This window comes from Drosophila montana, unplaced genomic scaffold (assembly GCF_035044405.1).
Source record: "Drosophila montana isolate Dmon_TW-CO22-7 unplaced genomic scaffold, ASM3504440v1 contig_3661_1, whole genome shotgun sequence".
NCBI classification, from domain to species: Eukaryota; Metazoa; Arthropoda; class Insecta; order Diptera; family Drosophilidae; genus Drosophila; species Drosophila montana.
The window spans coordinates 167,427-191,939 of record NW_026998547.1 but is presented as its reverse complement, the minus strand read 5'-3'; the positions used below and the strand labels follow the sequence as shown (position 1 = coordinate 191,939).

General features: G+C 39.1%; 2 protein-coding genes across 14 annotated transcripts in view; both read left to right on the top strand.

The window, feature by feature from the left end:
- LOC135435717 (phosphatase and actin regulator 4) overlaps positions 1-24,513 on the top strand; it is a 126,958-nt gene that overhangs the window by 68,019 nt on the left and 34,426 nt on the right. Inside the window, exon 1 of one of the 13 annotated variants that reach the window (XM_064692901.1) lies at positions 22,359-23,145. The exons of the other annotated variants lie outside the window; for them this stretch is intronic. Within the exon in view, the coding sequence (XP_064548971.1) occupies positions 22,398-23,145 (748 nt within the window). The 5' untranslated portion in view covers positions 22,359-22,397. Of the gene's footprint in view, positions 1-22,358; positions 23,146-24,513 lie in introns of those variants that run through there. 13 annotated transcript variants of the gene reach the window in all.
- ppk27 (pickpocket 27) lies at positions 3,824-6,189 on the top strand. The gene is made up of 3 exons (XM_064692853.1): positions 3,824-4,829; positions 5,776-5,958; positions 6,040-6,189. Exons 1-3 carry the CDS (start codon positions 3,824-3,826, stop codon positions 6,153-6,155), a joined length of 1,305 nt encoding a protein of 434 aa, XP_064548923.1. The 3' UTR covers positions 6,156-6,189.

Sequence of the window (24,513 nt, the reverse complement as noted above, 5' to 3'; positions counted from 1 at the left end):
AAAAGTTGTTGAGTTTTTTGAGGACATTTTTGATTAACTATTTCAAAATAACTTAAAGATGCTGGAAATTCTTTTTAATATATTTATCAGAGTTGTTTTTTTGTTGAGTTAGTTTCTTAAGTTTTTAGATTGAATAATATTTAAAAATTGTTATCTTAGGGTTTTTAAAAAGTTTCTACTTGGTATATATGTCTTTAAAAAAATATATATAAATATATAAAGAGCTACAAAGATTTCAAATATAATCTATGGTTTTCTCTTCTTCGAGAAACATTTTCTATTGGATTAAATATTATTTAAAAGTTTCTTTTATAGATCTTAGACTTACGTTGGTTTTTCTTCTACTATTTTGTTTTTGTATTATGGTTTAAAATATCTTTGATTTGTTATAAAATCTGTGTTTTATAAATTCCTAACCTTACTTTTTCTTATATATTTAATTTTCTTTTATTAAAGAATATTTGCGATTTAAGTTAAGTATGGGCTGCAAATGAGAATGTCGGGTGCATTTGCACGTTAACTTTTTACAGTCAGAATTTCTCGCTATGGTTCTCGCACTGTGCCACAAAATGTGGCACACTTGAAAGCCAGCCACACTGCAGCTGTGGCACGCATGACGCAGCCCTTAACCTTTCACATTTGCGTATTTGCCCGCTGTCTACCCCTCGCTGCCAGCCCGCTCTCGCTATCCATTCGCAGTTAGTTTGATTCAATTGCAATTTGCAGCATCCGCCTTGTGCCTATCGCAGCGGCAGCAGGAAGCTTTGACATGGAGAGTCTAGATGGGTGGCATGTAAGGGTGGGGGGGGGGGGGTGTTAAGTGCTGCAGAATGGCGGAGAGCAGTTGGAGTAGCTGACAAGCTCGCCTAAGTGCTGTGCCCATTAAAGTATGCAATCATTTTGCGGTTAACAGGATCGCAGTCCTCCTCTCTCTTCCTTCTCCTCAGTCTCTCTCTCTCTTTCCACCTCTTCCTTTGCCCTTGCATTAGCCCTTAACTAATGCCTTTACTCTAGAGCAGCCAACTCGCCTTAAGGCTTTCGCTTTGCCTTTGACAAGATAAACGATGCACATTTGCCTCAGGCGACTGCCTGTGTGTGTGTGTGTGTGTGTGTCTCTCTCTCTCTGTGTGTGTGTGTTCTAATTTTACAGCGCTGCCAACTCGACCCGATTGCGTCTTGTCTTCGCTTTAATCTTCCGCACGTTTTTTTTTCTCTCGCTGCGGTTTTCATTCATAAACAAATTATTGCCAATTTTTGCTGCCCACAATTAAATAGCGAATGCAAATGAAAATAAAAGCCACAGCCACCAAACAACGTCAGACAACATACGGTGTGCCCTTCCCCTTCCCTACTACCCCCCTCCCATTCCCTCTCTGTTGCCTCCTAAGCAGCAACCGCCTGTGGGAGCATCGCATAAATAAATAAATAAACAAGCGTTTAATTGAACCGGAAATTATTTTTGTGTGGGCGTCGATTGGTTTTCTATAAGTGTGTGTGTGTGTGTGTGGGGGAGTGTTCGTGTGTGTTTGTGTGTTCGTGTGTGTATTTCTTATTGGAATTTATGGTACACTTGTCGCATTGTTGTTGTTGCTGTTCGCTTTGCGTTTTGGCGCTTTAACTCTGCTGCACTCAGCTGCTGAAGGAGTGCGGTGTCCAGGACTGAGGGGTTAGGGTGAGGGGCAGGGGGTGGTGTGGTTATATAATGCGCTAGTTGGCAAACTATACTTTTGCTTTCACTCTTTGCTGAGGTATATTCGAAAACCTAACTTGTATGCAGTGAAAATAGAATGAACATCATCTTAATCTTTTAAGCTTTTTAAGCCCAAGATAAGTTTAAAAAGAAGTGCACAGAAAACTGACAATCAATAGCTATACTATTAATGTAATTGATGCCCATTAAGTTTATCGATAACTGACAACCGATAGCTGTGCTAAAAATTTTATCGATGCTTGTCGATTGGCCTCAAATTTGTCGAATTACATTCCTGTTTTTACTTTTCTTTCGTCATAAAAATCGAGGATTTCGCTTTTTCAATTTTGGCTATTTTTTTTTGGCTATTCCCAATGAATATCGCTTCAGTTTTATTGTTCAGATAGCTTATCGAACAGCTGCGTCAAGCGAAATGTGCTTTAACGATGCCATAAAAAAGCTGATATTAAAGAACTTATTTGATTTTCCATGCAAAGTAGACAAACAAATAATGTAGAGTTTTAAAAAATTATAGAGCATTTAAGGTGCGTCTTGGCAATTATGCAATTCTTTAGCTGCTCTCGCTTTTCTATTAATATGCAACGCCGTGTTAGCAAGTTTCTCTCTCTCTTACTGTGCGCTAAATTGCCGCTGAAGCTCGTTATATTGCATGTCTGCGAATCGCTGGAGATGTAGATGTAGCTGTAGCCGTATCTGTGTGTATAGCTGTAGCTGTGTGTGTATCTGTGTATGTGTGTATTTGCATATGTGCTTGTTTTGCCTGCTCTTGGCTGAGTTCTGTTTGAGTTTCTTCGGTTCGCATGTGCCGTTTGACTTGCCACACACAAACAAACTTTTCAACTTAATGTAGTCATTGCCTTAAACGGCCCGCCCACTTGTTGAATTAAATATAATTTAACCGAACACGCAATCTTACGAATTACTTGGGCAGACACACATTCCAGCTGACAATCACAATACAAAAGTTGTAAATGTCTGCATTAATATTCAAGCGCCATAAATTTCCACGTAAACTGATTGTTGTGCTTATAGAAGGCAATCGAATGTGGGATTAATAGCACAAATAATTGAGGAAGTGCTTCAATGACAAAACATTTTTTTCTACAAAATTAAACTTATTATATAAATGTCCTTACATAGATAAAATTATATTTTAAACTGCTTTCTAGATTTAACGGTTTATAGGTAACAATTTGTTAAGGATTTGTTTCCCATTTTTTATGCATCTAAAATTTATAAATGATGTGAAGTTAAATTCTATAAAATGAGAGATATGTATACTATTTAAGAAGCTACATATCAAATTAGTTGGCTCTGGCTTTTTAAAACCTAAGAGATTTGCTCAAAAATTAGGATTTTGATATCGATTTTTATCGCTTGCCTGGAAACGGGGGAAATTATCGATAAGAAACAAAATCGTGCAGCGCGTACTCTGGGAGGATCTCTATCTTCAAAGTCTTTAGCTCTTATAGGTTTTAAGATCGACATAAATGATGGTTGTGGCTTAACACCCAAATGCGGGCGGAGCAATTGCTTGATGTTGAGTTGTGTTATGCGGCCGGGTGCCGTGATCCATAGATCGGAGATGGTTTAAGATAGGCCTTCTTCCAAACCAAATAGTCGTGGAGGCAGGAGCTCGCGTTAAGCCCATTGACTTAAATGTTCCTTTTAGCCACTTTCAATGGGTTCAGTGTATAAAAAGGGCTAAAATTAATTATTGCAAAACTGTGGAAAGAATTGTGCCATATTTTCGATTATGTAGACCTTTTTTGCTTAGTTTTCGAGCCCAGATTTTAAATTATAAAATGTTAGTTTTTTCTATTGAAATTTGAAAGTTATTCAAGTTTTTGTCCTGTGCTCTGACACGGCGCAATAATTGTATTATTCTCACTTGTCGTGTCACGCGATAATTTACGTGTTTATCCTGGGGCTAATTATTTCTGCTTTTTATTGTGTTGTGGGCTGTCGTGTGTCTATGTTCTGTTCATCTGATAAACTTGACAGCCTTTTGATAACGTGCGACACTAGCTGCACGAATTTACCTGCCGCTCCACGATTTTAGTTCTATTTAGATATCGCACCTGGTCGCTTCTGTAGCGCGTAAATGAGAGGATGTCTCGCCTGGGCAGAGCTTTGCGTGTCACGCTTGTCGAGTACTTCAAGAAGACGAGCCTCAATGGCTTCGGTTTGCTCTACTTTATCAGAAGACGTCGCTATCAGCGCTTCTTCTGGTTTTTGTTTATTGCCGTGGGCATACTCTCGGCCAGTTTTGTGGTCTTTTCAACGTTGTTGCAGTTTCTGGCTCGGTCCACGGTTACCTCTTTATCCGACCAGAGCTCAGCTGCAGAGGATATGCCGTTTCCCGCGCTGACCATTTGCAGTGTAAATAAACTGAGTCGCCAGCGACTGAACGAGTTGGCCCAGCAGCTGGCCAGCTCGAGCGGCAATTCCACGGACTACTGGCTGCAGCGACTGCCACTGCTGGCTGGCTACTTCTTTCCTAGCGCTGTGGAGGCTTCGAGTGCCGCTGAACTGCAGGCTGCCTTGGATGATGCTCAGGGGGTGTGGCATGTGCGTAAGCAGCTGTTGCATCTATCACCCAGCTGCGAATCGCTGCTGCTTAGCTGCCACTTGGACGCAGTTGCTCTCAATTGCTCCCAGCTATTTCGTTTAATGCCCACCTTTGAGGGCTGCTGCTGTGTCCTGCAGCAGCCGGGCAAGATTACGGGCGCAACACTCACGCTACGACTCAATGACTCCCGCGCGGATGACTTTCACATGCCGAGAACTCGACTCAATGCGGGGTTTAGCCTGCATCTGCCTGGTTGGTTGGGTCGACTGAGCCTGCAGCCTGGCGAGTCGTCAGCCCTGCAGCTGAGCGCGATTCGTTTGCAAGCTGATCCGCGGCTACGCGGTTTTCCTTTGGCCGAACGCGGCTGCCACTTTGCCGAGGAGGCTGAGCATCTGGTGCAGTGTCTGCCACTCTGTCGCCTACGCAGCGCCATTGCTGCCTGCAACTGTGCTCCCTTTGCCTACGACTTATCCTCGACTGCGCTCGTTGAGCTCAACGTGAGCTACTGTAATTTGGCGCACACAGCTTGCCTGCAGGGCCTAGAGGGTAAGTGGGTGTGTAACGCGGATGTATAAATTCTCAATAGAAACTACATTTATAATCCCCGGATTTAGAGACGTGTTGTCAATTGTGCTCGGTTTTATAATCGCACTCCCATATTCAAAAGAGTCTAATAGGCTTTGTTTTTGATAATAGAACTCTAATATTATAATAGGCACATCTTTAGATGTTATTCTGCCCACTGGGAGTGTCATGGAAAGTTTATAAATCCACATGCTTCTGCCTCAAGCAGATATGCTGGGCTAGATCTATGTAAAGCATACATTCAATTTTGGATATTTAACAGAAATTACCAGATTTAGTTTTGCTTTTAACCTAAAAATTCGAATCGCAATTTTGCGTGTACCTTGTTATATTTAAAATATACCAAGCCGATAACATGTACTTTTAGTAAATTTTTTATATAGTTAAATATATTTACTAAAGCGAAGCAAATGTTAAACAGGTCTGTTGGAAAGTTTCAAAATTGGCAGGCCATTCGATAAATTAAATATGGAGGTTACAAATTATTATGTTCCTTGTAATATTTAACATGTACCAACCCAAGAAAACGTATTTATATACAAATCAGATTTATTTCGAATATATTTTATTAAATCGAAGTAAATGGTTATTAGAAAGTTAGAAGGACTTTCGATAAGTTAAATATCGGAGTTACAAATTTGAATGTACCTTGTATTTTTTAGAATGTACCAAGCCAAGGGCCTGTGCCAATATCTAAATCTATCTAAATGGTTAACAAAGGTCTTAGAAAGCTCATATTCGGCTGAACATTCAGTTTAGAGTCTTAGAGCTGAGGAAAAGTAGAACTAGTTACGAATTTCTATCTGTTGCTTTAATTTTTGGTGCAATTAACAAAGCGAGGGATATATTTGTTCGGCACTTTAAGAACTTAAGGATCTCAGTTCGCATTGATTTTGCTTCCCAACAGCGAGCTGGTCACCATGGAGTTGTGTGGAGTGCCTGCCCGCCTGCAATGATTGGCGCTATGAGCTGCGCAAGAGCTTGACCGGCTACATGTCGCCCCTGGAGAGTAAAGTGAGCATACGCTATGGTGGACAGCGTGTGCAGCTCTATCGACAGGATGGGTTCTACAATTGGTACGAGCTGTTGTGTGAGTTGATGATGAGCGGCAACTGGAATTTGCATCTTAATTGAATTCTTGAATTTATGATTGCGTTTCGCCTTCTGACAGCCAACGTTGGCGGCGTGCTCAGCGTTTGCATTGGCTGCTCGTTTATTAGCGGCTTTGAGTTTGTCTACTTTATGCTGTTTCGACTGTGGCACAACTGGCGGCAATTAGGACTGTGATGGAAATGGAGACGTGTCCATTTGCGAGCAGATATATGCATATAATAAATATCACGCATACGCCATGTGTGACAGCAAATGAAATTAGTTTTGATTTATTTTGGCCTGGGCAAAACGCCTCAGTCGTCAACAGCTCGAGGCGCACTCACAGCACGCACTCACACACAAGGATGTCTCCGTGTACATTTATCTTTCAGCCGGCCACGCCCACTTGTCAACAAATGAAATCAACAACTTGAAGCGTAATAAAAATAAAAGACCAAGTGCTATTGATGGCCTGTTGCAAAAAGAGATATGTCCATATGTATACAGTTTCTATATATATAATATATATTGCGTAATGTTGATCAGCTTGAAGGTTAAGTCGTCTAGTGCAAACACTTTAAAGCCGCTCTGAAGGTCACCTGATGACCAATATACATATGTACGTATGTATGTATGTATGTATATATGGGAATGTTCATATGTCATTTGAAGCATATGAATCGATAGCTCCTTTTGTTGTTCTCAGGTGGCTCATGACCTATGAATAGTTGATTTTTATGAGCCGTTACTGCAGTTTTTATTGCCCCGTTCCCGTTGGGGATTACAATTGCAATTAAAAAAGTTGTCGTGCAATTGCGCTTAGTACGCATATATTAATATTTCATTATGGTAATAAAATAGTCCAGAAAAAAGTTTAAACTATTTAAACACTATACATAAATTAACAAATTTAATTAGCAAAATAAATCAATAAAAGAAAGTAAATATTAGATGAAAAAAAGAGTTTTCAAAACAAAATTTGGTACATTAGAATGTGTTGAAATATTACGTATAAAATTTTACCTTTAACATTGGATGATAAAAATGGAAGAAAGAAACTTAGCTTGGTTTGGACTATATAACATTGTTATGGATGATAAAATCAAGGAAGAAAATAACTTACATAGGCTGTTACAGTTTTGAACATGATCTTCTTTTAGACTGGGTCTACCTCTCAAAACTATTTCTTTATAAAATGTATAATTACAACATAAATAAAATGTTGCTTTTACCAACATTTTTAACTATGAGAGAGAGAGAGAGAGGGAGAGAGATAGTGAGCTCTTCATAATTTTTCATATTTTCCTATAAACATTGCATCAACATATGATAAACTTAAATCTGACAATTTTAAGCACTTAATATCTATCATTCAACTGATTTGTCGCCAGATTTGTTTGGGAGTCAAATTGCCCTAATTAAAAAATTCTTGGGTTTATTAAAAGCTGCAACGCATTTCTTTCCACGCATCAAAATCGAATATCTTATCATATATCACCTGCGGAAGCAACAGCTTACTTTCACATTTTCTTTCAATTAAAATACCTGTGAATGAATTCCTTTAATGCAGCTTGACCCGCAGTTAATTTATTGATTTAGTTTCATATGTGACAGACAAACTTCTTAATAATTAAACAACTAATTTTGTTTTATTTCTTTTCTCATTGCAGGTGAGTTTTCTCATGAGTTTTGCACGTGCATAAAAATACGGTTTTCTCTGTGTGGGTAAGTTTAACGTTTCTGTTATTTGAATACCTAACAGCAGCTGTTAACGCGCTGTTAGTTTACAGCAGTGACAGCTTTTCACGGCTAAAAGAGAGCTTTTGCCACAGGGTGCACTGGGCGAATTAAAGCACTCGAAAGCTTTTGCCAAAGCTTTCGTTTGTGCACAACATTCAAGTTGTCTTTTAAATAATCAAGGGAAATGCTTTAAATCAATTTAATATCAAATCTGTGCGCATAATCAAGCACGGGCTATGTGTCATATATATATCATATATGTCATTTGGATCATTTATAATGTGCGCCACACATCATTGCAAATCATTGTGCAGAAGAATTGCAAGCTAAGCAGAGCTCAACTTTAATGGCAAACTGTGTGACACGCCCACCACCAACTCGGCACCATAAAACACTCAGCTTAGCTGGCAAAGATTTTTAACAATGCTAACGTCTCCATTAATTTTAAAAACCGCCAACTTATCAGGCCGCGTCATGGTCCTAAGTGATTTCTGCTCCTTGATTTAGCGCCAATTCTTAGGCGCATATGCGAGGGTTGTTCAAAGGAGTTTGGATATGTTTCTATATCTAGCTGTGATGTCTTCTCAAATCTTCCTTATCGCTGAACTCATGCGACCAATTTGTAGCCAGGACCTAAACTTTAAATCTTCCTCTTCGCAGTTCTTAATATGAGACCAACTGTTTGCATTCACTTTAAGCGCATATTTTTAAACTGAAACTGAAGCTTATGTTGATTTTTAAAATACTGAAATATTTGCTTAACATTTTTTTTTTTTTTTTTGTTGAAATTGTTTGAAAATTTGATTTTTTTTCCGCCTGTTCGAATTTAAACTCAAACGTTCCATTTAAATTTCATTCCATGCATTTCATTCCATTCCATTAAATTAAGCCAAATTCTATTCTATTGTCGTGAGAGCTTTATTTTAATTGATGAGCAGCCCTCGTACTTTGCCTGCTGTACATATATTTATATAGGTATATATATAAGTACATAAAGACGCATTCCCATTTGTGGCCAACAGGCAAGGACATGTGGCTGGCGTCTTTTTGTATGCATGTATATGCCCTTCACCTTGCCACACACGCGCAGACACACACACACGCATAGTTGGGCTAAGTCTGTGGCATGCCTTGAACAGAATTTTTGGCTAACTGTTCTTTAATCAAAGCCATTCCACTTTATAAACCAGCAACTAAAATTATAGCCATATTTAAAAGGCTGGCTGCCCTGGCTGCCTGGCTGCTTGTTAATTCGCAACAGCGATCCTGGCGCTGGCTCAAGGACAACAGCAAAACGTGCACAGGATGCGTTGCACATAGATACAGCTGCCTGCCCCTAACTTTCAATTTAGCCCCCCCCTTTCGCTCTGCCTCTTTGTCTGGCATCATTTGCATAATTCAAATATGGGCTTCAGTCGTCGTCAGTTCCTGTGTGGCGACATCGAGCCATATATGTAGATCCCACACGCCACATGCCACAATCCACAACCCACATGCCACATGCGATTTGCATAAATAAAATTGTAGTGTCCTTTATTTTTTTATCTTCCCTCTCTCTCTCTCGCTCTTGTTGTCGTTGCCTGTCAACCTAAATTACGGCCATTTGATTTCGGCAATTACAGCGCATTTTTGTGCAACAATTTTTTGTGTCCTTTGTCCACAGTCACATTCTTCTTGCCCCACCAGGCTGCATGTATCGTGCAGTTAGTTTGATTTATGGCTGCCTTGTCTGTTTTTTTCAGTGTACTCGAGAATTTCAATTTCAGTTTCAAGCTGCCATTTACGAGCTAATTATGTGCTTGGGCTTGACAATCTGACAATTGCCTGCACCAGCTGATGATTTATAAATATCGCAAAAAGTATCTGCGCGCCACACACTCTGTAGCTATAGGATGTATCTTTCGGATGTGCCAGTTGTCGCATTTGTTTATTGTTTTTGTCAGCCACTAGAGGCACAACTTTTCTATTCTCTTTTCTTTTTTTTGCCTGGCAGGTAGATTCCTTCGCCTGACTCAGCATTCAAAGTGCCACTCGTTTGAATTTCACCGCAGGATTCTCTTGCAGCATTTCGCCTGGCTTCGGCTTTGTGGCTTTCAGCCATTTGCATTGCACAACTATAAATGATAAACATTTGTTTGCGTTAGCTCTGCCAAAACCAAAACCAAGACCAAGACCAAAACCAACGTCAAAGCCAAAGCCAAATGTCCGAACATCGCAACGTACACGTGCCTCCGCAGCTGTGGCAAGCAGCAGCTCATAAAAATGAATTACTTACAGCGTCTCGCATTTTTAGTTGGCGGGGGTCGAGGGGTCGGGGGGTGTCCGGGTTAGGGGGGGCATGGTTTGGTTCGCTGGCTATGCAAAAGGAAGTGTGCCCAGACCAGATTTCAAGGTTGGCTAATTTGTTTATGGCGTGCTTTTTTGGCTAACTGTTCATGCAACGGAATACTTAATTTATAGACTGTTTTTCACGGTTAAGCACCAATTCCTTTTGGCCATAATAAAATGGCAACTGAATTAAACGATTTAGCACTTATATAAATTTGTGTTAATGCGCATTTCGGCTAATTCGCATTCAAGTTGAAACAGTTTTCAAATGCTTGCCATTTGTTTTACTTTTACTTTAAGTTTTGGTCTTTAATTTCCCTGCTCTTGCTTTCTGTTTTTAATTATTTTACGGACTTTAATAAAAATATAGCATCACAATAAGTGGCTAAATTTTTATGTCCTCCATTTTCTCATTATAACCTTGAATACTGCTTATATAAAGTTTCTACATTGTTATCTCTTATCATATAATTCACTTTCCTTTAACAATCAAAAGATCTCATGCTAGAATGTTTTTCAATTAACTTAGCATTTCTTCATATAAAGATACGTGTCTCTCTATGTGATTCTCACAAACGTAATGCTGATTCATATGTATGTACAATTTATGTATCTAGATTTTCGTACAAAATGAATATTTTTATTTTTCGCCGTAACACTTTATTTGTTTATATCAGAGCTATTTTTCGAAATCTTTATGTTCTCCATTTTAATATAATATCTTTGAATACTGTTCATATATAATTTTCTATAGCGTTTCCTTTTACCTTCACCTTCCTTTAACAATAAAGTTCTCATGCTAGAATGTTTTGAAATTTACGTAACATTTTTTCATGTAAAGAATCTTTTCTCTTGCCCCTCTATGTGATTCTCACAAATGTAATGTACTTGGTAATTGAAATGAATGTATCTAAATTATGTATGTGGATTTTCGTGCATAATCCACTTACTGCCAGCTTTGATGTGGCATTAACTCTAACTTGAAGCTTTAAGTCGTTTGTTTTCCCATTTTCATGGGCTTCCCTATTGTCCATTGTGTAGGACTCGGGACTTATGCAAATGCTGCTCAAGTTCTTGTAGTTAATCAAAGTCGACGACGTCCTGCTGTTCGCTTTTTCCCTCAACATAATTATCATCATCCGCAGCAGCAGCAGCAGCAGCATAATCATCATCAACGTCGTCATTGTCATCGTCATTATATTCATTGTCAGCATTGTGTTTTAAAACGGTTTTATTTATGCAACGACATGTTTCAAGTGAGCTCCTCAAGCTGTTTTCCTAACCGAATTTCGCATGCAAATTTACACGTGGGCGGATTCTTTTTTTTTTTTGGAGCAGATTCGGGCAGATTTCGGCTGCTGCTGTTGCTGCTTCTGTTGCTTTTTGGGAGGCACTGTGCCTGCATTTAATTATTAAAATTCAATTTAGTCAATTTACCCAGTCTTCAGCTCCCTGGCATACAATTCTTTTTATTGGCCACCTTTTGGACTGGGGCTCATGAATATTGCGAATGGCCGCATAAGAACTACTTAAAATTACGAATCAACTTCTTATTTTTCACTAGGTCAAATGTAGGCTAAGGCTATGCATATTAGAGGGGGGTAGATACAGCAGAAGGTCAAGTACTTTGTATTGTTTATTGGCTTGTTTTTTTACGATCTGGTATGGCCGTGCCACGGGCAAGGCCGGGGTATATCCGCTTTTATCCTATATAGACATAGGTCTAAATTTCCCACTCCCATAACTCGGTCAAAACTTAACCGATTTTCATAATGTTTAGCTCTGTGTTCATGGTTTAGCCTCTAGTTTTGGCATCTAAATCTGGAAACATGTTTCCTGGTCAACATTTATGTGAAAATGGTACACTCAACTGCTTAAATGACAATATAATCTATACTAATAATAACATAAATAGATAGATATTCATCAATATAGACAGATAAATGTATTTGCTTTCATCTATCTTCTTATTTAAACTTCTACAAATCTATCACAATCAATCGATCTATGTGATATATCTAGTATTTATCTACTATATATGGCACCCATATATGTTTATATAAAACTAACGATCTTTCTATCTATATACTGGGAATATGAAATTTCATACAACTACACAACTTATGTCTTTCAATATCTATTTATTTATTGAAAATATAATATTAGACACAATTTAAGCAGCACCTTAATTTAAAATATCCCTAAATATATTCATTAATTTATATTTATTAATACTTGCTACAGGGTATCTGTTAGATAAGCATCTTCGCCTAGAACATTTCACATTTGCCACGCCATTTTGACAGTTATTTTTCGTTGATGTTATTTTTGTGTGGCCGCCTTTTTGGGGCGCGGGTTCAACCTGTTAGCCACATAAAAACCATTTAAGTTATGGCTCAAAGATTATCATTGCGATGCTAAATAGTTGGTTGTTGCTTTTATGTCAGTTGTTGTTGTTGTTGTTGTGGTTGCTGATGTTGCGCTCTCTCTTGCATTAATTTTTTATCACTTGCGTCACTCGCATTTTTAATGACGCCCATCAAAAACTGGCTGCCCGCAGCAGCAGCGGCAGCAGAGTTAAGAGAGTCGAAAGAGAGCGTGTGAATATGTGTGTGTGTGTGGGTGCAAAAGCTTTCAGCACGTGCGCTTGCACACAAGCGAGAGAGCGAGTGAGTGGAAGCGAGCGCGCGCTTATATTCAAGTTCAAGTAAAAACATTGAATAGCCCAAGTTCAGCTTCAAGGCGCAGGCTGCTCACACACACACGCGCACACACAGAGACACGCACATGCACATGCACACACACAGGCTGTGAGACAAACACGTGCTGTGGCGCTCTCTCGTACTGCTGCTCTCTCTCGCTCACACTGCTGCAGCCAATCGTCTTGCATCCTGCTTTTTCTGTGATTATGTAAGCTACTTTTTTTTTCTGTTTTTTTATATATATTTGTGGTTTGTTGTTTATGGCAATTTTTTTTTTGCATTTTTGTTGTATTTTTTTTGTTGTTTTTGCTATTTGTGCTTTTGTTAGTTGTTGTTGTTGCTTTTGGCGCAACATTTTCAATTGCATTGCTGCCATTTGCTGTCTTGCTTCGTTGTTTTGTATCTTTCTGGTATTTATTTTTCATTTGCCTTGGAATTTTGAGCCCGCGGTCATCCCTTCTGCTAGTGTCCTTGTTGTTTTTGTTGTTGTTGTTGTTGTTGTTGCCGTTGTTGCTGCTGCTGTCTGTGGTCTGTTGCTGTCTATCTGTTGTTATTCGGCGTTGCCTTTGTTTGCCATCGCTTTTGGCTTGTCAATGGCACAACAATAATAACAACAACAACAACAACAACAAGAACAGTAACAACAACTGGAACGGAAGGACGCCATTCTTTCTCCGGCATTTTGGATGGCTGCCCTCGCACACATATTTTCAGCCAGTCGTTATCCTGTGCGCTGTCGGTAAACTCATAAACTATACTATAGGGCCCAAAAAAACAAAAAAACACGGTATTTGTATTTTTATTTGTTTTTATTTGTCACAATTGTTTTTGTTGTTGTTGTTGCTCTCTTCTTGTGGCAACAAATTCATTTGACCCTGAAGGTCCTGCGTCGCGTATCTTGGCAGTTGTTGCGTCCCCAATGAACTTGCAGCTTGAAAATATGTGGCATTGTCTTAATTTTGATTAGCCTGCGGGGCATTTTGTTTTGTTCATTTGACTCCCATTTGACATTTATAAATGTACATGTATTTGAGTTGGTTTTGAGCATCAGATATCCCGTAAATTGGCATCATTTTGACCTATTTCTTGTGGGTAAGCAGAATTATATGTGGATTATAGAGGAAGTTCAGGAACTGAAAGCGGAAATCAACAAAATTTACATTTTTATTTTTGGGCAACTAGCTTTAAAGTGAAATAACGAAATATTTTGAATAACAAATAGGGTCAAAGGGATTCCTTTTTGTCAATTACTTGGTCTCTCATAAATTGTTTCTTTTATGACTTGGGCTATTTTGTATATTTCATAAGGCTATGTGAATATTTAAAGGAAAAGAAGCTAAGCGTTTTTAAAGAACTAAAGAAGGTATAAATCAAGCTAGGTATAAAACAAGCTAAGTAGAGAGTAAAGCAGAGCTCTTATCTTGCAAGTAGTTGTAATTCGCAACGAGTTTAAAAATCACACAAGTATTTTCTTTAAGTGACTTAATGCGCTGTAATTCGCAACCAGTTTAAGCATCAAAGAAGACAAGGCAAAATTTAAGTCGATAGCAAAGTCTGCTAATTCAGACCGGCGAGTAAATAAACCCAAAAATTAACCTTAAGGCCGCCAGCCTAAACCCTAGTCGAAGCTTACAAATGGATAACGCTTAAAATAAAACGCAAGGAATATGTGATTTTGGTTAAATAGAGATTATTTCCATTTACATATAGTAATCAGGAATAATAGGTATATTTATGCCGCCCACCTAGTGTTATCCTTTAATTTTGCTGCCCCACTCCTCCCCAAAAATATAACTGCTGTTCGAATGTCCTTAGCATGGCTCATTGCCAGGGCCACAAGCGCTTCGGGGCAATGTTATTTTTAGCAGCAACTAAAAGGACGACCTTCGTGCATGGGCCACATCCTTTGGCAGTCGTCCCGTCAGGATGTACATAATACACAGCGCCTGATTGCAAATGAAAAACGCTTACCACCGCACACACACACACACAACGACACACACACACCTACAAACTGAAATGAAGTGTTGACAATGCGGCTGCTGGCATTGGAAGCCATGGCACAGGGACACAGGAAGTCGGCTGATATGGCATTGGCAGTGACAGCGCCAAAAAAAAAAAAGGACGCCAAAAGGAATTTGAACAGGCTCAAGTTATGACTTTGAAGCGCTGCCGTCACATAGTCAAGTTTCTATTTGCTTCACGACATTGAAACAAAAGCGGACGGGCGGGCGGGTGGCTGTGGCTGGGTGTGAGGCAGCTAATTTTATATAAATATAAAAAAAAGCATTGTCTGCTTTCAGGCGTAACTAATGACAACTGCCTTCATGCTAATTTGTTGCCTTGTTCTTTGCCTTTCTCTGATTTACTCAAGAGCTGCTAATTTCAGTTAGTTTTACAGCTGCTGCTGCTTCTTCTTCTTAGCTAATTGCAATAATTAATCAAAGTTGCTTTACTTTTGTTTTTATGTGTGTGTGTGTGTGCGGGGGCGTGTTGAGTGCGTGGCTTGGGTTTTTAATTAAAATTCCCAACTAGTTTTTTGCATTTGTCTTTTTTTACGACGTCGAGGCCAAAATATTGTTTGAAAATATGCAACAGGCAACACACAAATACATGTACACAAATATATATAGGGAGAGGGACGCATACATACAGACGTACATAGTTGGCCATGGCATTGACGTTGGCTGCATTGACGCACATAATCCCCAGTTAAGCCACAGGTTCCAGCCCAGCGCCGCCCACTCTTAAGTTGAGTTTTTGGTTGATTTCAATCGGACTGTATGCATAAACAGGCAAAGGACAGCATACAGCTTGAGTGTGTGTGTGGGGGTGTGTGTGTGTGTGGGGGTGTGTGTGAGTGTGTGTAGCCGGGCCAACAAACAGGCCTACCATAAACAAAACGCACACATTGAAAAATGAGCGACAAAGCGCGCGCGAGAGACGGAGAGAGTGAGAAGAGAGAAAGAGAGAGAGAGATAGGGAGAGAGGGTGCCGAAAAGAGCGCCAGTGTTAAATGGAGCGTTGCATAAAAGCTCGCTCAGCCGTGCGATAAGACAAAGAGAGAGAGACCGAGCTTTTGTTACCTACACTTCAAAGTGCAGGCACTTTAGTTCTACCGAAAATACACTGTTAATTTTATTAAAATAAAAACCAAAATTTGAACAATTCGTTTAACTTTAAATGTTCCCATTATTTACGTTAAACGAAATCAACTTTTATCTTTCCGCCAGAAGAATCCTTTGTATAGGGTATATGAGGTAGGCATGTACTGCAGTTCAATACACAATAACATGTTACATTTTATAAAGTAAACCTCATTCATACCACAATGAATGAATCGCGATCACAAAGCATAAGTATTCGGCTGACAGTAGCGCATAAAGTATTGTTAGATAAGATATTTTTATGAAGATATTTTTATGAAGAAATTTAGAATACTTATTCAGGCGCTATTCGAGACTATAATGTTTTTAGTTGCATTGCGATACTCGAGACAATTAATGAATGTAAATAAATTAATATAATGTACAGAGAGAAATTAGTAGACCAGTAAAAAATAGTTAGACAATAATGTGATTTTTGTGTTTCAGCAAATTACAATACAATACAAACATTTATATAGGGTATTTTAATTTCGTCACTAAATGTGTAGAGCATTGAACAAGACATCTTCTGAAACCCTTCAATATGTATATACTTGTTCAACGCGACAGTCTGACATGATATAGCCATATTTGTGTGTCTGCTTACTTTCAAACTAGACTCTTCAGCTTTAAACTTATTTTGGGTTTTGAGTCCGCATTTTATAAGGTTTTACTCTAATAACGTTTAAAAAGAGTGAAGAACCTATATCAATATATTATTTTTATATAGTTTTATTTTAAATACCTGTAAAAACTGTTTACTTAATATGAAAATATTCTTTTTAATGGCATTAATAGTCATTAACTATTTACTGCCACCATTAAACTAAGTTTAATTAGCTAATGTCTTCATTGTGTGTGCCGTTAAATTGTTTATACTAGTTGATCCAAGTGCCCACTTTTGAGTTTATAAGTATGCCCGAAGAGAGCATCCGCAGAGCACTTGGGCGAGCATAAAGTCTCTTACGTTTCCGCAAAAAAATGAAAAGCTCTCTTGTGCTTATCAGTTGCTGCCACTGCCACAGTCGCAGTCGCAGTCGCCTTCGCAGTCGCTGTCGCAGTTGCCGCTGTTGTCGCCGTCGCAGTCGCTGTTTGGTTGGGCTGCTGTGTGTTGATTTTCAGTGGCCGCGTCGCCTCGGCCGAGTGTGTCATGAAAAGCATTTGGACGGCTTCCGTTTGGCATCAGTTTGTTGGCAATACTCAGACGCGTCGGCCGCAATCCTCAGCCAGATCGCAAGCAATTTTCCGAACAGTGGGACACAACGTGCAGCAAGCGACGCAATAAAACATTAGCAAAAAAATAAAAATAATAAATAGAAAATCTGGCTAAAAGCTAAAAGCTGGAAATGTTTATAAATTAAAGCCAAAACATTTGTGATGTGATACGAAAGACAATTTGACGCGTTGTTCTTTTCGTTTTTTGATTGAGTTTCCGCCCCTTTACCTTCCCCTCAATTGGTTCGTTTTGAACTTGATTTATTTTGATTTCATTTATTTCAATACGTTTTTACGAGCTGTTAAACACATCGCGTATAACCTGACTGTGTCTGTGTGTGTTTTTTGGGTGTAAAGTTAATTTATATTTATGTTTTGGAATTTATGTGGCCAATGTTTATGATACGCCCGACAAATAAAAAGTATATCAACGCCCACGCCGAAAGCTAAATATCTACAAAATACTCATCTCGAAAATTTATTTTGCATTGGCCGTGAATCAAACAGAATTTGTTTTGAGTAGATTTGTCAAATGGTCTGCGATCTCGCTCTCCATCTCTTTCTCGCCGGCGGCAGAAACATACACATATTTGACGCTCCAAGTATGCCAAACAACACTCATCATCAACATATTCATCATCATCATTATTAGCATCATCATCATCCCTCTCATTATCAACAACAGAAAGTGCATTGACTGTGGCCAGAGATTGACAAAAATAATAAAAAGCAAGGCACAAAGTCAAGGTGCCGTCACAAATTCACCCATTAATGCGTTCCACGGCGTGAATTTATTGTATGACAAATTCATGTGTATTTTACATGTCATTCGCTTGTGTTTTGTGTGCTAGTGTGTAAATCACTTTGGCAATGAGAGTGAAAGAATAAAAGAGTGAAATTTGCGTGCATACTTAACGCAATCGATTAATTTTGAGGTTATTTTAACATGCGTCGCCTTTTAATTGGCGTGTTAATTAAATTGAAATGTGATATATATGTAGGGTGTGTGTGTGGCTGCAGCAGTCATAATTAATTTGTTACCTTAATTAAATATATTATGGAAAATGCAGCCAAGCTGCCATTTGACAGTTTTACATTTTTGCGCTTTAAATTCACATGTTTTTTGCGCTTCTTAATTTCGAAATCGCATGCATTTTGTGAATTATTTTTGAATGCCCAAAATGTGTCCAATTTGTATACGACCTTTCTGCGATTTGGACCAATTTGGAGAAGTAACTTCTATTTGTTGACAATTCTGTTGATTGCGTTTCGTAATATTGTCAAGTTATTCTGTTGCATTTAGATTGTACTCCGAGCACAAATTAAAATAGATATTTTAAATTTCAAAGTATTAAACATATCAGCAGCTAACTCACTTTAAATAAAATTTCAGTTATGCGTTAAATCAATTTATTATCCTTGTAAAAAGTATAATTTCTTTTGAGAAAGATTAAAGTGAACTGCATATCAAATAATTGATTGCAGCTTTTTAGCTTCATGTTAGAGTTTAATTCATTAAGTAATATACGACTTAGGCTGAACGCACAAAGTCAATGTGTATCTGTATTACTGGCTAACAAACAAGCTGGCGTTGTATGTATTTGACAGGCAGCTAGAACCCTTTGGGAATTATAAACAAGCACAAATTGCTGCAGCTGTGAAATACAACATTGCAGCCTAGCCTATGGCTATGTTTTACTGTTTATTGCTTTAAACTCTTTAAGCTTAAAGCTCACATTGAAGCTCGCACAAACTTATTAGCAAAACTAAACTTGAAGCTCGCATTCAAGCTCGCAAACTTGTCTTGAAGCTCATGTTATAGCTCGTCTAAATTGCTTAGCAGCTTATTGTATACCACTTTGGTTAAACTGCCTCCCACAATGCAATTCAATTAAAATGCGAATATGAAGCTGTCGATAAGCTAGTTGTATATTAAGTTGATTTAAATCTGAGTGGCTTGCTATGCGGCTGGCGATGATTATATAATTTGAATACGCTTTGCACACAAATCCTTTCAGCTGCAAACACAAATAACGAAGTAGTATTAGCTAATTCAAGTACTTTTCAAATAGCAGCAAATTATGCAAACAAATCTAAAGGCAACTTGTTTCAATTTGTGGCTTTGATTTGACACACACACACACGCACACATACATACACACACATTTACATATTGCTATTCAATTACAAGTTTTAGTTTTCCGCCAGCGAAAATAAATAGCCAAATAAAGCAAAAACTTGCTGAGTCTGTGCAAATTGACATGAGGCCCAAACTTTTACAATTAGTGTATAGGCGGCACACACACACGCACACACACACATGTACACACTACATTCAACTGTTAGGCTCAAGTCATGGCATCTTTAGGATTTGGCCATGTCCGCGCCTATTGCCTGGCCATTATCCTGTGCCGTTTGCCCATGTTCAATTTGTGTGCCACTCCCTAATGCCAACTAACGAGCGGCCATTACGAGCCCCGAACTTCTCTCTCTCTTTCTACCATTTGCTCTCTCTCTCTCTCTTTTTTGGTCCAGTCAATTATTATTTACAGCCGCCGTGCTTGAAATAATGCGTTTTTTGGCGCGCATTTGCCTTTAGCTGTTGCTTTTTAAAATACGCACCTGAGAGCAAAGTTTTTACGCTCCTTGCAACGGCTTTTCCCTTTTTCTTTCTATTTTTTTTTTTGGTTGTGCTACATAAATAATAAGTTGTGGCATACGCACTGATACGCCTGGCAGCAGGCAGCGGCCATCTGGCAGCACATCCTGTAATGTCCTTGAGGCGGGCACATGCCACGCTAAGCAGGCTTATTTCTCAGCTTCGTTTGCTGCCTGCCGCCCATGCCCCGCCCCTAGGGGTTTACGTGACTTTTGTGGCATGCGTCGTTTATTGGATGCTTGAGTTTGTCTGTGGCTGCCACGGCTGCTCTTCATAATTCCTGATGTCCTGGCGCTGGCCTCGCCTTTTATTCAACTCCGAGTGAAATTAATGAAGCAGTTCATCTGACACTGAATTGATTGGCTTATTACGAACGCAACTCGATAGCTGCGCGCAAATGGAATTATTTTGCTCTGTCCTGCACTAGATGACAAGTGGATTGCGCTGCGTTGTCAGGCGGCGATGACAAGTGTCAGCTTTAGTTGGATACCCTGTAATTGAAAAAGAGGAAGTACAGAGACTTAATAGAGTGTGGCTTAGACATGCCACATCCTGAAGTTTTGAGCCCTAGTCTGAGAATGAGACTTGACATGTATCGAAAAAGAGGAAATACTGAGGCCTTGCCTTGATATCCTGTAATTAAAACAGAGGAAATACTGAGGCTTGATAGAGTTTGGCTTAGACTTGGCAAATTCCGAAATGTTAAGTCTTAGTCTGAGAAAGTGGCTTAAAATGTTTTATTAAAAACCTCACATACCCTGTAATCGATAAAGCAGAAAAACTGTGGCCTTGGCTAAATACCCCGTAACAATCAATCAATTTGTTTGCTCTCTTGACTATCCTGTAAATATTCGGCTAGTTACAGGGTATGTATTTAGTCGTGCCCATATCAATTGCTTTATTCCTTTCATCCAATTGCGATTGACAAGTTATGGAAGTAAACGCAGCCGCAATTACTGATTGGATGCCTCAATCGACGCGGCCATATGCGACTTTTCCCGGCTTGAGCTTTAGATACATACAGTTATATACATTAATATCTAATGTGTATATATATACTTTGTATATACTTGGCTATATCGCAGGGCGATTCAATTTGTCGGGCAGCAAACAAACATCAAAATTACATTACTCACGCTCGTCGATCCTGTGCCTGGCATTGGCTTAATTATACTACTTGGCACGCCCATTTCGCTTTTTTGGGTTTCTTTTCTTCTCGTCTTTTTATGGCACATCGTAAAATCAAATCGAATATTTTGGGCACGTTTCAATGCTATCAATAGGGCACATGCCAATACATCAATATCAACTTTTATCCAATCCAACTCGGGGCTCTTGCCTCTAAGAGCCTGCCCCAATGTGCTGCCAAGTCATTAATTTTATGAAAAATCAACATTTACATAATGATGAGCATTGCGGCGCGTTCTGTGGCATTTGTTTGATTAGCAATTCCAGCTTAGGGGCCGGGCACAAATATACACACAAACACACACACATGCACAGCTACTAAGTCGCTGAGAAAGTTTTTGGAGAGCCAAAATTTGCATTCATCGCCTGCCAATACAAATTTATTGGCAGGCTCTGAAGAAATCAAATTAAAGGACATGCTCAATTTACAGGCGCAGCCGAACAGCACATTTCTCTAAGAGTTTCTAAAAGAAAGACACAAAAAAGTTACTAAAAAACGACAACAACAAGAAAACTGTTTCCTGCTCGAAGTGAAGTCTACAATACAACAAAAAATACAACAGCAACAAAAAAAAAATCTACACTACGATTTTAAAGAATTTTAAATTAAAAATACAAACAAAAACAAAATTAAACTCTACGATAAAACGTTAATAAAATTAATCAATAATATAGCAGAAATATTATATATTTACATATATACACACATAAAATAAATAAATATATTTATGTTGATTTAAAAGCCAACAAAAGACGTGCGTTAAAGAGGCTTTCAGTACATTGATGTGAGTTGATTCAAACAGTTAATTAAAGCGCAAATATTTATGCTAAAATATACAACAAAGGAAAACAACATTATATAATATATTTATAAAAAATTAACAAACGCTTCGAATTCATGTTGTCAATAAATAATATATAAACTATTTTTAATATATACATACATATATACATATATATATATATTTAAATAGTTACAAGCAAATACATAACTGTTATTAGATGTGCAAATAAAAAATCAACGCCAAATACATATATATATATATACAAAATAAATCCAAATAAATATTTAGTCAAATTATTATGCAAACAAAAGAAGAGTAAAAGGAAAATCCGAACTATGCAAATATTTGTTAACTCCCAAAGCCAAGTACTATACAAAGCGCGAGCGAGACAGCATTAGCAGCGGAAATAGAGACAGCAATAGCAGAAACATTATACAAATTAATGCAAACAAAGTTACAAACGCAGCAATTGAAAGCTTCCATTTTAAAAGGCAAACTAATTTAACGAGAATAATACATATAAAAAAGTTACTATTTTCTATAAATATACGAAAGACATACATATAAACAAATATATTTAAATAGAAATTATTATAAATAATACTATATAAAGACATATTTGCAACATATTGCAAGAAATTGTTATCAGCTCTACGCCAAGATTCGGCAAATCAATGCTGCAATACGAAAACGCGTGCAGCCTTCAAACACCGCGCAAGCAGACCTACAAGGAGTATCTACAGCAACATCAGCAACAAAAGCAGCAGCAGCAACAACAACAGCAACAACAGCAGCAACAACAACAACAGCAACAATCTAAGCAACCTGTACGCATCTTTCGTGTACACTATATACGCGTCAATTCCAAAGACGGCAGCCCCTCGTCTAGCTCTCGCTCGGCGGCATCGGCCGCCGCCTCCGGCAGCGCGCATGGCCCCAAAATGAAGACAATTGCGCCAAATATACGCCGGCGGCGACGCTGCGACAAGCATCATCTGGAGCTCTATTGCAATGAGAGAGAGAGCGCCAGCAGCCACACGGCCGCCAGCGGCTCCCATGCCAGCCAAACCATGAGCCTGAAGCCTGGCGGCGGCGGCGGCGGTTTGCGTTTGCGTGAATCGATTACGGCGCCCAGCACCGCCGCCAGCTCGCCGGTGGATGAGAAGCTGTATATACCGGCACCGCCCATAACACCGCCGCCCGCATTTCTCACCGAGGGCTATAAGCGTGCCAGCACCTCGGTCTCGACATCGGCGCTGCCCAGCGCCACGCAGGATCTGCCGTTGCCGTTGCCGCCCCCACCGCTCGGCAGGCAGAAGCCCCTCGCGTTGGCGCCCAAGCTAAAGCCCAAGACAACGGCAACAATTGCCGTCACCATCAGCAGCAGCAGGCCACGTGGCACAGTCAAGCGAAGTTTAGTAGGTAAGCAAAGCGATTGCAAAGTCAAGGGTTGGGTCAAGTTGACAATTGTGATACTTTCCTACCAGATACGAATCTCCACTCTCTAATGGTTACCTCATTTTGCACCTCTGCATTATATAATTTTACTTGTGACAGGTGACATACAATTTTTAACTATTTCGTATTTTAAAGATAAAAACTCGTTCTGCTGTCTTTCAGCTAGTCGTAGGGATGCTTTGCCTTGTCTTCCTTAACGCATGCTGAAAGACAGAAGAAACTCTACACATTTTGGAGAAACTTTTTCTCTGCTGTCTTCTTTCAGCGAGTCGTAAGATTGATATGGCCTGTCTTTCTTAACACGCTATATATATTTATCAAGTCGTAGACTGTGAATGGTCTTTCCTGGCCATTATAGACATCTAGGCTTTAACTGTGATCCTATCTATCAATTATAACCAAGCTTAGTTAGTCTCGAGTACTATAAAAGATACAATATCTAATTTTCGTATGCACATACTCGAATTCATGTACGTATGAAATATTTTTATAACCAGCTGCTCTATGCTGTTCTATTGCCGGAATAGCTGGATCACTTAGTCAATTCATCCATAACAATAACATTTGGGAAGTTTAAGCTTTGTTTTTTGGTGCATATACATTCTGGTAAACGTCCAAATTTACATGCCCCGAAAATTTCATATTAATTGTATAATATATGCAGAAGTTGCTTAACAGAGCGTGTTGCTACATAATTCCTAGAGCTCAATCTAACGAAATGCAGCAATATATATATATGTACCCCCTTTTCGTTTTACCCAAGGCTTGCAGCTTGAAAATTGCCTGCTATTCATATTTTATAGAAAACAGTGTCTTAAGTGGATGCTTTATATACAACATGGACTAATGCGTGACGTGCTGACTGAAGTTTTTGCTAAAGCTCTTCTTGCCGTCTATGCCACGTGCGAGTTTGAAAATTCGATGGAAACTTGGTGCCTGGTCGGTTTTATTGCCGCTGCCACATAAAATGCGTGAATGTTTTATGCTGCAGCGCGAACAGAAAGCCAAATGGTGGCTGGAGCAGTTGGAGCTGGGGGGAACTTGAGGTTGGGGTTCGCTGCGTGTACGTCGTCAAATTGCTGGTAAAGCTTGAGGCAGATTCGTGGTCAGGGGATTAGACATAAGCCGAACGCGTGTGCAGCTTGCAACTTAATTGAAAATGTGGTTGTTGTTGCAGTAGTTGTTGCTGCTGCCAGTGCAGCAGCAGCAGCTGCTGCTAAGGCTCATGCAATGCTCATATTTGCGTGAACTTTGCGCTGTTTCATGCTTATTTGTAAGCCCAAACAGCAATTTGCTGTTTGACATCCAATGGACACTTGGTGAGCGTGTGTG